Raw genomic sequence first — 15,592 nt, 5'->3', positions numbered from 1 at the left:
AGAGAGAGGGAGAGAGAGAGAGGGAGATTTGATATATGGAATATGGAGAAACCGACAGGTAACATAAAAAGCGAAAGAAAGAACAGAGGAAGGTCGGTCCAGATCAGATCCAACCCTCTGGCTAATGTCAAGGCCAGTTACAGTATATCTTTCTACAAATACACACACAGTGTAGAAGCCTGAGGCTAATGCATTCAACTTCCCTGAATAAAATATTAAGCAAAGCACAGAGGCTCACTGGAGAGAACCAAGCTTAAACACAAAGTCACTGGAATCTGACAAACCAATCAGCAAGAGGCTGCATCTTAGGGACCGGCTGCAGACGCAAAGCAGAAGAGGAATTTAAAAAAAGTGTCATCATTACAAGACAAACTTTACTTATTGTCCTGCTAGTGGTTCAGTAGAGGAATGGTACAAAGCTGTTGGCATTTCATAATCTAAGCATGCTTTGTACTGTGAAGGATTCAAAGACCTTTTGATTACAGTAAATATACATAAGTTGGAATTAATAAGAATTACAGACACTTCAATGCAAAAGAACAGCGCACAAGCGCTTTGGTTAATCATTATATTTTGAAATTTAAACACATGTTCTACACATATTCACAGCTTTACATGACAATTGTTGCTCTAATCTTCTTTATAAAAACTTTATTAATGGTGTTATTTTTTATAGAAATTTGTTGCAGATTGGCTGCGTGGTCTGCCACAGTTATGGAAATTTGTACCTCTCCAAGAAAGATGGAAAGAAAATTCATTTTTCATAAAAACAAAAATAAGGTAAAAAAAATATCTGGTAATTCTTTCTTTTTACATTCATCGGGCGCCAATATGCTCAAATATCAAAGAGGAATTAAAAATGCATGCCGTGGAAGAGTTCGGGTCTTAGGAGGTTAAAGAATATTTTATTCACCTACATGCACTCAGTTTATTTCAGGTCAGTGTAACAGTCTCTACTTTATTTTGATGTCCTTTTGTGCTAGTTTCTGTCCTTTGCTCTCAGCTTCACCACGTGTGCCCAGGAGAGAAGAGTTCGTTGTGTTATTGTAGGGTCTTTACATCACATTAGAAAGCACATTGAAGCAAATGTTGTTATTATTTGGTGTCAATAAAAATTAATTGAATCCATCATTCCTTAAGCAAAGAAACAACAACAACCACTGATAATCTATAATCAGATAATTCAGTTCAGTGCACCAAATCAAAACAACAGTCTACAATATAAAGTGCCTTGGGTAAAGACTGTACAGTACTAGAAAGAAACCTAAATAATCAGATGACCTTTTATGAGAAAGCACTTGGAGATGGTGGAAAGGAAAAACTCCCTTTTAACAGAAAGAAACTCCAGCAGAATCATCTAAAGTCAAAAGATAAACGATTTAGACTGAAATCTGAGCATTTTTGAAAGCTCAATCAGCCGCTAGAGGTTTAGCTGCTGATTCCAGGAAAATTATTCCTGCCAAGAACACTAGAACCAGTCCTGGTCCATTATAAGAAATCCTACATTATTAGTCATAACACATGCATTAAGCAGCGGTACTCACTGGACTGTGGCAGCATAGAAGTGTACACCTTGGGGTCGATGGTCCCCATGGGTGGTGGCAGCAGTGGGTTGGTGAAGCTTCTTAGTGGATGGGTGGGCCGCACGCAGGCTGTTGGGATGGTCCGGCCGCTCCCACCCTGGGCCTCCTCTGCCGCTGCAGTGGCTGCAGGGGCACCCGGGACTGGGCCTATCGAGGGAAGGTGCTCCCCAGGCGGGGCTGAGGAACCAGGGAGGAGAGGAGCAGTCTGCTGTGTTGGAGGCTGTTGCTGGAGAAGAGGATTGGAGGAGGTATCTGTGGACAAAGCTAAGAATGGGGAAGCAGATAAACGGATGTAGCATGTTAAGCAGGAAGGAGGTAAAAAAAAAAAAAAAAAGATTCGATGGGAGGTTAAGAAGAGATGAGAAATATTAGCGAGGGGAATTTGAGAGAAAAGACAAAACATCCTATTAGCCATTTACGAAGAGCAAAAGAACGGTCAGAGAAAAGACAGACTAATCACAACAAGTCTGAGTAACACGGTTATAAATTGTGGAAAGAGATCGTGCTGAATTTTAATTGTGTTCTTTGGCACTACAAGGCAAGTACAATCTAGTAATTGTCCATTATCCTTTAAAAAGCAGACATCCTTACACTCAAGTAGTAATAAATATCACAACGGGCCAGAGGGAACATGTAAATTTGGGCCTTAAACTTGTTGAAATTCCACTACTGTGTTGCAGTTGCTGTGTTTGTCTTCTCTCACGAAGTTACGGCTTGTCATTTATCCAGTTGTCTTTAAAATTTAATAAATCTCATCTGTATAATTTAACACTTTATTTAAAATGCCAATCTCCTCCTCTGGCATAGAGAAACCGTGCCAGGTCTTAGTTTTATTCTGTTTCTTGTTGAATGTGAAGCTTCATGTTGGTGCTTCTCTGCTGGATGAATTTCTCCACACTGTGCGAAACCCTGTTTTATCTTGTCAAAGACACATATGAGAGGAAAAAAGGAGAAGAGCTTCTTGTTAAAGGAAAAGACAATAAAAAAAAATCTTCAGCGTGCAGAAACTTGACTCTCATGTGTCATGAGAGATGAAACTCCTACTTGTGTAACTACAGCCAGTTTGATCAGAGAGAACATTGGAAAGCTGGTTATTGTATGTAAAGCTGCTGTGCGTTCATTAAGCAGCTGAGACAAGAAGGAGAATGTAGAGGGAGAGCCGAGAGAAGGAACGTGAGCGCAGTTAAAGAGTAAAAATGAGAGGGGGAGGAAAAAAGTGACAAGAGGGGACCGAGACATAAAAATGGAAGACTTTCAAAAAGCTCAGAGAGACGATGAGAAGAAACGGGGAAACGTAACAATAATTTGTGTTTTTCCAAGAATCTAGTTCATGCGTTATCACAATTCATTAAGGTTTTGAAGAAAATACATCTGCATTATCTCCAGATTGAAACACAGCATTACCTCCTCTATCAGGAGGAAAGTTGGTAACATTCTCCATAACAATTCACTGCAAAAAATAAAATGGATTTTTAAAATAGTGACTCGCAGGTCTACACGAATACACTTGAATACTGAAAACACCAAATGCCTTTAAAGGAAAAACGAATAGCAAGAAACACAATATTCATTTCATTTGGCTAACTCACAGGAATGTAAATGTTATATTAAAAGATGGTTATTTGAGAAACTTCACATTTAGACAATTATACTGTAGGGAAATGCTACATATGGCAGTGTTAGTGTAACTGTACAGTGCAGGGACTCAAGGAAATAAGGCAAAACTGATAACCTGGTTTAAATAACAGAAAATAAACTGCAGTCTCTGTGGTTATATGTTCCGGTAATAAATGGAGACCAGAGCAAGGACACTAAAATAAGAAATGAATGATGGCACTAAAATGTTCTTTACACCCAGGTATCATAACTTCTTTAAAGTAAGAATCTGCTTAACCTTGTATGACATGAGGAAATCTTTAAAAGAACCAAAGTTTATGTGTCAGTACGGCGCAATACAGGGTAACCATATTTGCCAGGAAGAGCAGACACTTACATTTACTCGCTGCACCTTCAAAGGCCTTGAAAAGATTATGAGTCTGATGTTATCAAATCTTTCAAAGAACTGAAGCATAAAGTCTGAGGCATACATTTTTAATATCTACCACTGAGAACTCTCGTAAGAGGACATCAACATGACTCCCTTACTAAACCCCTCAAAAACAAGTGGTTCATTTTGTTTTCCCTCACTACTCTTTAATTATTAACATCTGTCCTGTCTCCTTTTCCTCACCTCTAACCAGTGACAGATGGTCTCGAACATCATTAGTGATTGTCCTAACCTTAATCAGAACTCTGTACTATTCGAATATGTCATTTTAAAAATGTGCTCCATATACATGTTGTCAATGAGGAAAAAATACAATCAGTTAATCTGATACATTAAAATAACTATTGTTTTTTTCCCAAAAAAGTGCTTCTACTTGGGTTAGAGTTATGGACATGAATTAGGGTTAGCACAGAGTGAACACACAATGTAAGCCTGGACTAAAAAGAGAAAAAATAGTTAACACATGACCAAAATATTGTCATGTGACATGAGATGGTATGGTAATAGGAACATGGTGGGACTATTTCAGCCACACCACGCAGCTTCTGTCATCATGTCCAAGGCTGCATGCATGAAAGGATGTACATAAATTTCCTCCTACAATATTCAAAAAACTTTGAGACAATGGCATCTACTTGAAAAAGAGGAGAGCTATAAAGTACATAAACATTAAGTTGTTCAGAGCAGAAAGCAGATGAATTGGATCATTTGGATTCAAAGAGCATGCTGGTGTAACCATCGCGATTCGGGAGGATTCAGTGTTTTATCATGCTAATGAATTGACTTAAATTTATCTAAGAAGTTCTACAGGGATCAATGTCTTAGTTTAATTAGCCACATAGCAGCAGAGTCTAAAGCTCCCAGATTGGGTATTGCTACTGTCTATGTTATTTGGGGAACATAGTTGACTCGTTCTGGCCCTAATCTTCTATCTTTTCCTTTATAATCAGCAGAGTTCATTGTTGTATCTCATTGCGTGTACGTCTCTATCGTTTTTCCTTCATTAGCAGCTTTCTCATTATATTTGCCTTTCTGTATCATTAGCTGCCCCACCCGTCTCCACTCTTGTGTGCTTTGCCAGCAGCGATCAACCTTCGTGTTGTGTCAGGCCGTCCACTGACTCTGCCTCTCTGCTGTTGTTATATCACTGATACGAGCCAACCAGGAATTAGCCAATTATTGAATTACTGAATTACTGGTCCCCACCATGCCGTTTACCATTTAGCCTTGCAGCAAACCGAGACTTGAATACAACAGTGAGATAAAGGAAATGAACAGTGGGCCAACAGTTGGCAAAGTTACATGTTTACTTCTATCTATGACAGTTCTACATGCATAACAACTTGTAGTAATATTAGCATATACAGATGTAGCAAGTTAATGTGCTCAGTTTTTCTCTCATATTAGTTTGAGAAATCATTAGGCCCCGCCCCCTCACTGCTGCCATTCAAATTTTCACTATTTGATCACCGTTACTTTGGCAAAAGATTTATTTTTAAATAAGTATGGCTTCTTGATTTTTATATAACAGATGTCTGTCATACATTCAAACATCTGCAGGCTAGCAAAAAAATATAATAATAATAATTAATGTTTCATGTTTAGTTGACAAGTTCATACCATGAATATATTGTATGTCCATATCTCCTCCTTAGCTTGCGGCACTGAACTAAAATGTGCACGAACATCATCACATATACAGCAATTATGAACGTCTATATGTTTTTTTCAGAAAGATTCCTTATAAATCCAATATATGTTACGTTCATTTCATCTTCCTCTTGTAAGTGCGAGATCATGTTGTCGCTTTGGTTCTCCCATGTGTCACATTCAATGTACAACAAAGCAGTTTACCTACAATGTCACTGCAACGGTAATATTTGTAATATTTTATTTTCTAAAATTTGCTTTGTGTCACTGATTAGCTTATACATTTTACATGTCTTAACTAGCAAGATGATCTTTTAATAATGCAAAAGCCCCTTAGAATGAGGACATCCTCTACATTTGTAAATGTAGACCTGTAATGTCATGACTGCTGGACGAAAGAAGAAATTTGTAATTTGACGGTAAAATAAAATGAACTAATATTTGTAACCAACAACGTGTTTCTTGGCCTCGGTGTTCAGTTATAAATATACATAGGAAGAAATCTCCTTTGCTGACTGTGCAAACTACAGCAGTTTATGTTGTTGGCACAACATAACATAAAGGTTAATCTAAACATATCACATGGAAATAAGAAAGTGTAGAAAGCAGACCTCAGAGTTTTCTTTCACACCTTTTGTTGCCTCCTGGCCACAGAGCTACCTGTTGTCTGAGCAGTGGCAATTTTTTCAGGCTTATTTTTGCTGCAGCACGATTAGAAGTATAGTGATGGCATCAAAGTACCTGGTGTGTATCCTCTGTCCACAGTCAGGCTGGGGAAAGGCATTGGTCTCAGGCTAAACTTGTTGTGAGTGAAGCCACACGAGGGAGAAGGCAGAATCCCAGGATACTGCGAGGAGTCCAGGGTTGGCACCGGGATGGCACTGACCACCGCTGAAACAGAAAGTAAACAAGGTGAGTGTTCCAGTGACCCACACTGAAACAGAGACAGTAAACCTGCAGACCACACAGAGATTGCGATTTCACGTTCCACCGATGCCAGTGCTTTTTTCATAAAGCTTATGAAGAACTCATCAGGACCAAAACTCAACTGATTCTTCCTTTGATCATGCCGCATCTCTCCACCGTCTCTCCACCGTCATGAAATCTGGCTCAGCGGTGTTTGTGTAATCTTGCCGACAAACACGCAGAAGCCGAACAAGCAAACACACAGCACTGATCACATAACTCAACCAGCGAGAGATGAGGCAGCGATACATGAGTCAGAGTGGGAAAACAAACTGTGAGCACCACTGAAACAGATGTATAAAGAAGCAGGCTGATAGCGTGACAGAGCAGACACGCACAGGAGTCAGCAAACCAGCGACAGAGCCAAACGAGTCAGGGTCACCAATATTAGTCATTGCACAGAAAGTTTTTATGTTTATTTCAGTTTCGTTTTTCAATTTCAGATGTGTGTTTGCTCATTTTAGCTCATGCCTAGTTTGACCATTAATGTTTTCTTAATCTTAATTCTAATACGAGGATATTTGTCAGGGGAAAGAAAGCGTATTTAAAAAATATTGTTTTACTCACAATCATGTGGAAACCTTGGTCTCATTAAAAATGCAGAAACGCCTTCTCATACTTGTTAGGTTTACACATTTTAAAAAGTCAAACTTTAGAGATTTTCTAAAAGTTTTATTTCAATTTTAGTCAGTTTTGCGAGTGGACTTAAAAAAATTATTTTTGTTCTTTTTGTCAATGAAATTTTTTTTCACACAAAGTTTTGGTGTATGATGAAGTTTTAAATGAAAAGTTTTAACTCTTTTACCCTTGTGGTTGCTTATTTGTGTGAGAAAAAACAGAATGTGAGAGTAAAGCTGAGTAGACTGTGACAACACTGACTGAGAAGTTGTTTTATGATTTGTCCAATTGGATACATGGCACCAATTTATCCTTACTTTAGGGTTATCCTGCTCTATATGTTATAGTGCTGGATAGTTTCAAATGATCTCATTTATCTGTTTCATGGTATTAAGTAGACATTCAGTGAAAGTTATCTTATGTGCAGTCATGTGAGAAAGTCAGTTTACTCTATGCACTCCTGTGAAAAAGGAGGAGGTTGAGTACCAGCCCAATGCTAATCAAGTGCTAATCACTCACGTAATCAGCAAACGTAAGCATCTGTATAAAAGGAGAAGTTTTTGTCTTTCCATCTTTTCCAGCAAATTCACCCAGAGGTCAGAACTTCCAAGCCTCAGAGAAACTCCAAACAAAACCCAAAATCTACATTTGGGATTCATCAAGAATCACTTAGCAGGTTAAATAAAGTTAATGACAAACAGAAGAAGACTGAACAAGTCATTGGAATCATCATCATTGGAAGGGTTATCAGGAGATGTGTGGCCACAATGAACTACACCTCATACCAACCGTCAAGCACAGTGGTGGAGGGGTGATGATTGGAGCTTGTTCTTGAAGCCACAGGACTCAACCATGAACTCCTCTCTATACCAAAGTATTCACATGTGAGGCAGTGCATCTCACAGTTAAAGCTTAGCACAGTAGGATCACTCAACATGACAATGATCCCAAGTACAGCACAAACTCTTCAACATAATAGCTGGAAAAAAAGACTCAAATTGCAATATTCTAGTAAAAGCTGAGACTTTAAATTCTGTGATGGGACATTACGAGAATGGCAGAATGTCAAAGAAGCAACGCATAAAGATGAGTGGGCAAAAAGTCCCCCAGAGCAATCAGAGACACTTACGAAGGTCATTTTCTCAGCTAATGAAGCAAAGAGTACTGGAGAGAAACCTGAGACAACTTTTGACATGACTGTAAAGCTGCACAGCACGATTCACATGTTAGAAGACATTACATTTCAGATTCTGAGTATCACAAAAAAAAAAAACAGCAGCAGAATTCTAATATCATTCTAAACACTGTTATTATTATTATTATTATTGCTGCTATTAACATAAATTTTCTTTTTTTCTGTATGAAAACCTGCATTTCAAACTCCACTATCCAGAATCATCCAGGTCTAGTATTTGTAAATCATGACAGCAAAGATAGTTTTTCACCATGTACAGACTGTTCTCTTTGCAGCTATTCATTAGTTAGGAGACCTGGAAGTTCACTGCACTGAAGAACAGCAACCAATGAAGTATCTGCATGTACATATCCATGGTAACCAAAGAGCTATGCCAGCGGACAGAAAGGGAGAAGCGTAAGAAGTACGATCTGTGGTGGAAGAAGTTTTTTATAATGTCACAGTGTTAATGATGTTATCAGCAGCCCTGTAACAGTCCCACCGACTGTAAAGCAGACAGTCAGTCAGAGCCAATAGAGTTCATATTGTGACCTTGAGAGGAAACTGCAGGGACTCAAACTCACTGAGACTGATTACACTGCCTCAGGTCCACACACACACACACACACACACACACACACACACACACACACACACACTGCTTCTCCAAGCTGTTTAGAAGATAAGAGGCACCCGTCAGTGTTTGTTTGTGTGTGTGCACATATTTCTCTGTTTGTCTCTCTCCAGCTGTGTCTTTTTTACACACATCCATTCAGGCTGGAGGTGAATTCAGCATTGTTTTCTGAATATAAATGAATGTTTAATAAGGAAAAAAAAGTGTTCAAAAGAAAACATTTGCAACAGCCCATTTCTGTTTTCTACAAAAATATTTTCAATGTAATACTGAATTAAAGGCTCACCAGCCTGCTGTAAGGAAATCAATCCAAAAAAGGAAAAAAGAAACACGACCCAAGGTTTAACATTTTGTTGTAAACAGTTTTCTCCGTTTTTGTTTTCATCTATGTTTCTCAAAAGTGGATAGATAAAAGATCTGGGGAATAACAATGCTTATAAAGATATTTTTCTTACTAGTCATTATAATAATTGTGAAGATTATTAAATTGATATTTTCAACACTTTGTGAAATATACTTATTCGACTTGAATGAGAATAAATTGTGTAAACTGGCATGGAGCTTTTCAGATGGTAGCATGACAAATGAGCAGTGTAACTGTATAGCTGGCGGACTTGCTGAGTTTCAGTCAGTGTAAAAAAAACCACGGATGGTAAATTACACAGATTCATAAAATATTGAATCAAATGTACTTTTTTCATTACTTTTAATACAGAGTTCTCTTTACCCTCTCAAAGTTATTGGGCGGTGTGCAGGACTTTGCCCAACCAATCTCCGTGTGATTTGTGTTCAACAAGTCCCTGAGGGGGTGTTCTGTGTGGAGCGCTCAGCCCATTGCTACAGACTACTCAGTCCTTGTGCAACCAAAAGGAGAGCTTGGTATACACTAGGGGCAGACTAGTTCCCAGTCAGAGCTGGACATCATCCCTTTACCATGTGTTAAAGATTTTGTGTGTGGAGCTTTCTGATCTGGTGACCTCAGGTGACCTGGCCCTGTTGGCTTTATCAAGTTGTACACTTCCTCCAGGCCAAAATGCCCACTCATGGTTGGGACTGAAGTGCTTCCCCAGTCTTGCTGGTCTTTTTTTTTTTTTTTTTTTTTTACAAATAATGGGGAAGTGTATGGGTACCAGTCTATTGTTGTAAGGATAAGAGAGGATACAAGCAGCAGAGATGAGCTTCCTCTGAAGAGGTCCTGAGCGCAGCCTTAGGTTGAGACTTTCAGGTGGAGCTTACAGTATAACTACTGCTCCTCCACATCAAAGCGAGACAGCTGAGGTGGTTCAGGCATCTGACCCAGGATGCTTTCTGGATGCACCCCAGGTGTTTTGTATCAGTTTTACCAGTTGGAAACCCCGGGGCAGACCCAGGATACGCTGAACAGATCGTGTCTCCTGACTGACTTGGAAAGGCTTTGTTGTGCAGCAGATAGGAACTAGAGGAGGTGGGTGAGAAAAGGGAGCTCTGCTTAGACTGTTCCCCAAGGAACCCAGACCTGAATACTGAATCAGGGCTAGAAAATGGATGGATGGATGGAAAATCCTGCACAAAAACACACATGTCAATAAAGATTTTTAAATTGAATTCTAACTGTCAAAAGAGACAGATGGTCAGTTTTCTTCTGCCTCCTGCTTCTTCCTCTTTGAAACCCAGAGGTTATTACACTAAACCATCATCAATACCAGTATCGATCAGACAGTATTGATAATGGCAGGGCTGTGATCAGCAGCTTTAGGAGGTGTGTGTGTGTGTGCTCATTTAAACAGAGTCAGGGTTTCATTACAGCAGCAGGACGACCAGAGATGAGCAAGCCTGGTCAATACACTTATTGGTGGAGAATATTGATGAGCTTGGTGCAGTGAGGTGGGGAGCTACAGGTTTATGGAGGTTTTGTAAGAGGGTGAGAAGGAGGCCAGAGATAAGAGGAGACAGAAATACAGATAGAGATCACAAAATGCTGAATTTTGCATAAGAGGATATAAAAAAAATGTTGTTACATGAAGTCACGTAAAATTAAAAAAGTAAAAGTCACAAAAGAATTAAATAGAAATAAAAAAGAAGGAGTGATAAAGAAACCATACAGAAAGAAAAATATTGAGCAAAAAAAAAAGAGACAAGAATGGATAAAAAGTTTGATCAACAATGACACAAGCACACTGAGATGAAACCCAAATAAAACTGATAGAAAACTGTGAGAGTGAGAGAGGAAAGCAAGACCGGAGACACTAAGACACAGAAACAGCAGGTAGATATAGAGATCATCTGACATCTGCAGAGCAGAGATGTTACAGCCGGGTTTTAAAAAAATGAAAAAGAAAAATATTGAAGAAGCCTGGAGCTCCTTTAGCAGAAGCAAAATGCAAGAGACATAAACAAAGAGAGAAACAGTGTGGACCCTGCAGGGGTTTAAGAATAACGCACGTTCCACCAAATCAATTATGAACAATTTACTTAAATGTTCTCAATATTTTCCCCATTAAATAAAAAGCAATCAAAGCAAATAAAAAGTCTACTAGTGCAGTCATTTTCACTATGACATTACAAACACCGAAAGTGTGTTGAAAAACTATTTACAATTTCAGCCAAATTGCCTTTTTTGTTAATTTAATGTGCAAATGTCCTTAATGCATTTGTCAGTTTGCAGCTATCTTCATAATGAACGTGTCAGTTGGATGTTCACTGACACTGATTTTATTCTGTATTTATTTCTTTCCTGCTAAAGTGTTCAGTCATGGTTGTAGTTTGTTTGAATGCTAACACGGTTCCTTTGTTTACTGCAGCCTGTCTGCAGTCATAATAAGACATTTTTAAATTCTTTTAATTTAAATCAAATTTCTAGCACAAGAGTTTGGTCCTTGCACTTGCTGAGATATCCAACATGCCTCACAGACAGCAAGCCCTAGATCTGTTGGAACTCCACCATCCCTCCTTTTCCTCCTCTCTAATCCCCGCCCTGCCCGTGCTGGCAATTTCTTGGAGCAATCCTTCTACTCATGCTTTCAGGACTTCTCAGTCCAGGCAGTCATTCCCTCGATGGCTTACAACCTCCTTCAAGATCTAAGTTGCAATAAATCTTTCTTCATCATCTTTTTTCGAGTCTTTGCCCAACTGGGGCCCGCTGACTTCTGTTCAACAAAATGCTCAGCAAATTGAGGTTCCAATGACATGAGATAAAAGACATATCATCTCGTGTCATATACAACCATATGATATTTTAACCAAGATCACTATGTTTACCTAATCCTGATAAAAAGTCCTCTCTTGCCTTAATCTTACGACACTGATATAAGATTTGTGTTTTGTGTAACTACATCAGATACTCGCTGTTGACACCGGTGAAAACTGTATCTGAATATTCATAAAGAAGTTGTCTGCGTACAGTACTATGAAAAAGTATAAAATCATCCAGAATTATGTCTGAAGTTTCTCAGTCATCCAGTGTAAGGAGCTTGAAAACAAAAGCGTCTGGACTTCTTTAAGTTCCGTTGAACATGTTTCACCTCTCATCCAAGAAGCTTCTTCTTCTAAGCCCTATTGGAAGTGTCCCCAAGAGCATCATGGACACAGTAAAAACAATTGTGACCACACCTGTTTTCACACCTTGGCTCATGTGATTAGGAAGAGGATCAATAGGGGTCCATGAGCCTCTTGGGAACATTCCCATATGGCTTAAAATCTGGGACTCTCCACCAGAATTCCTTTATAATTACACAGGAAAATAAGAAATAGGTACAGTGATTTATTAAAATGTGTAAATGTGTAAACACTGGTTCATGCTTTGAAACAGATGCATTTTTATGCTTGAATGATTGATATATCAAAGTGGCTCAAACGAAAAACATTCCTGTGAAACCAGTCAGGTACACCGAGTGGACTGAACATCAGTGAAAAAGCAGCCGATACGCAAAGAAAATCTTCTGAAAGAAAACCATATCTCAAGACCACTTTCAAAAAAATCACAAGAAAGTCTGGTTCCTTGGAAGCAAAATATAAAGAAATGAAGGGTGGCTCAAGACTTTTGCACAACACTGTAGATTTTTTTTTAACTATATGCACTCAAATTTGAACAAAAATATGCTGCCTATTTAAACAGATTACTAATTGTATTATAAACTATGACTGGAACGTCCACTTTCTAGTGTTTTTCAGTTCAGTATCGTCTTTAACTTCCCTCTCCAAAAACAAAAAATACCTTAAAGCTTTTCTATTTTTACAGAAAGAGAAATGGTATTTCTAAAAGATGCAGTGCCACAGCTTAGAACAGAGAAGTCTTTGACAGAACAATAAAATAAAAGGAAAATCTATGAAATGTGAAACATGACAGCGAATAACAAAAGATAGGAAGAGGGAAAAAATAGAATAGGAAACAGGTCTGAGTGTTGGCAGAGGAAGCCAGAGGGTTTTCCTGCTTTACGGTGACCCACATATCACAAACACCCACATTTATGTAAACTCACAGTCCTTGTCACATGCTAACAAGAATTATCACTCGGCCGCTGACTCACTCTCTCCAGAAATAACCACACAGCATTATAACCTGGATGCTACGCTTCAGCTCAGTGACTCCAGTTTGTTACAACTGGGTTAAACAACAGCAGCAACTGCATATCAGAAGAAGAAGAAATAAAAGAGAGAAAAGAGGACACAAATCCTTCAAGACATGCAGCCAGACTGAGAGCAGGGTAATTACAATGTGAAACATTCTGCTCACTGATGTGACTGAAAACATATTGACTCCACAGAGAGAGAACACCGTAATTAGACAACCTGCTTCTGTGCACAAAACTGGTTCACAGACACAATTTGGTATCACAGAGATTCTGCAGATGTTCTGCATCAACCTCATGGTGAAAGGAAACAGCTTTATACAAACAGCTGTTTAAAGTCAAGTGCCTACACTATGAACTCCACCCACAGTGCGATGGGTGCTGGGACAGGAGGAGGTGTCACTGCGATTCTGGAAGTGGGACAGAGTTGGTGCGAGGATGAGCCGATGAGGGTGATGCACATCAAACAGAATTTGACATAGTCTTAAACGGCTTTAGAGACTTCACAAGTGCTACAGTTAAAAGGTGTCTTATGGAAATGACAGGAGACTGGTGTAATTAAGGACTGCAAGAGCTTCAAAAGGGGTATGATAAAAATGAAGGGACATGACATGTCTGAATAAATACTGGAGGAGATGACTTGGACTGACTCTTTAAACCAGACTTAACATTCTTCTAATGGCGTTAAATGGTTTAAGTAAAGGATTTTAATCCTGACCGTCAGTTTGTACTTTCCTAAATCATGTAACAAGAGGTAATCATTTGGGTGGGTTTTCTTTAGTGGCAAGACCGGGGCATTACAGTGACTTTATGTTTCTATTAAGATCTCAGCCTTGGCTAAGCCATCAGCTGTGTGCTGTTTGAGGGGATGGTGTTTGACATAGGTCTGTTTCATGTTTGTGAGTGCTGGTTGTGTTGGATTATTGTAACCTACATTTTGGGTTATGACCATAACTTTTGTGTTTTAGGGAACTGCTGACACAGTCAGTCAGTCAGTCAGTGATAGCTGACAGACATTTCTAGGCATCAATGAAAGTCAGTGATTTTGTTTGGGATGTTGGTGCCTCACTGTTGGGCTAGAGCCTATTCTAGCTTTCATAGAGCAGGAGCTGGGGTACAGCCTGGACAAGCTGCCAATGTATTGCAGACCCTCTCCAAATCTCTCCAAATACTCAAATATTAGATAATACTATAATATTAAAAAAGATAGTAATATCAATAATGTGAAACTGCTGATGTCACGGTGGCCATGCTCCTTTTATCCACAGTCTTCTCTGAGAGGAACAGGGCCTTATGCTATGAACTGAAAAGCTTCTACAAGGTGCTACCAACTTATTGTTTTTTTCCATGAGAATTATGATGAGTTAGAGTACTTAAGTCAAAGAATCATTTCTAAAACTGCAAATCTGCCAAATTACACAGCAGTGATTACTAGAGACCTCTTTTCAGAATGTGCCTTTAAATGAAGTATTTTAATATCGAAAACAGCCAGTTCTGATACAGGGAATAACACCCTAAAGAGGGTCAATGTATAGCCAAATTATCTTTGAGATACGATGATATCTGGAGAAAAATAGTAGTGAATGAGATAGAAAACTCAGTTTGTATCAAACTCCAGCTATTCTTTCTACACTGATGACTCACTGTTACAGACTAATGCTTTAAATTCATTCAAACAGAGTGCAGAATTTAGGGGTCTGTTTTTAGATAGTGTGGTATGCATTACAATAAACGTCTTTAAAATTAAAGTTGTGCTGACCAGCCAACTGTAAACTGCTGTTTAACTTCACCAGACTCCATTAGGTGGTTGTAGAACACTGAATTTAATGGCTCAGTACTCATTAATCAGTGTGAGTGACAAAGAAAAGTACAAATGCAATCATGTCTTTGGTAAAACTTTTACAGTCACAGCCATGTTGACTGACTGAAGCTGCTCTTGTGTCTGATGTGAAACCCCTCATGTGATCTGATCAGAGCCACTGCTGGAGTCGCACACTGTAAACCGAATCTTTGAGGTTTCACAGCAACATTCCTTTTTTCCCGCTTCATCTTGCCAACTCTCTTCCAGTTTTTCGCTGCTTGCCTCTCCTTCCTCATTTTGTCTTTCCCAGGCTCATCCCCTCGTCACTGGCGTGTCCTCAGATCTCCCCCCCACTCTGTCCTCTGAGTCGTTCTGAGGGAATGAACAGGCTAATTATCAGTGTGAGAAAGTTGGTGCAAGTGTGAGCGCCTCTCTCTTCAACTTTGCTTTTGCCTGAAAGACTTTTTACATCTAAACCTCCCAAAGAAAGTTGGAAAGTCGAAGAAAGATGAACTCTCTGACTATCATCATCATCATCACCCTAAGGCAACTGGCCACTGGAGACATCATCT

At 39.1% G+C, this 15,592-nt stretch overlaps 1 protein-coding gene across 4 annotated transcripts in view; it reads right to left on the bottom strand.

Moving 5' to 3' along the window:
* Nucleotides 1-15,592, bottom strand: part of dcc (DCC netrin 1 receptor) — a 356,620-nt gene that overhangs the window by 35,283 nt on the left and 305,745 nt on the right. For all 4 annotated transcript variants that reach the window (XM_084934587.1, XM_084934589.1, XM_084934590.1 and 1 more), the window contains 2 exons: nucleotides 6,022-6,171; nucleotides 1,545-1,847 (listed from right to left, as the gene is read on the bottom strand). In XM_084934587.1, the coding sequence (XP_084790713.1) occupies nucleotides 1,545-1,847; nucleotides 6,022-6,171 (453 nt within the window). The remainder of the gene's footprint in view (nucleotides 1-1,544; nucleotides 1,848-6,021; nucleotides 6,172-15,592) is intronic.

This window comes from Perissodus microlepis, chromosome 7 (genome assembly GCF_051167445.1).
Source record: "Perissodus microlepis isolate ML-2025 ecotype Zambia chromosome 7, ASM5116744v1, whole genome shotgun sequence".
Taxonomy (NCBI): Eukaryota; Metazoa; Chordata; class Actinopteri; order Cichliformes; family Cichlidae; genus Perissodus; species Perissodus microlepis.
The sequence above is the reverse complement of the archived record's forward strand: the minus strand, read 5'-3'. Positions and strand labels throughout refer to the sequence as shown.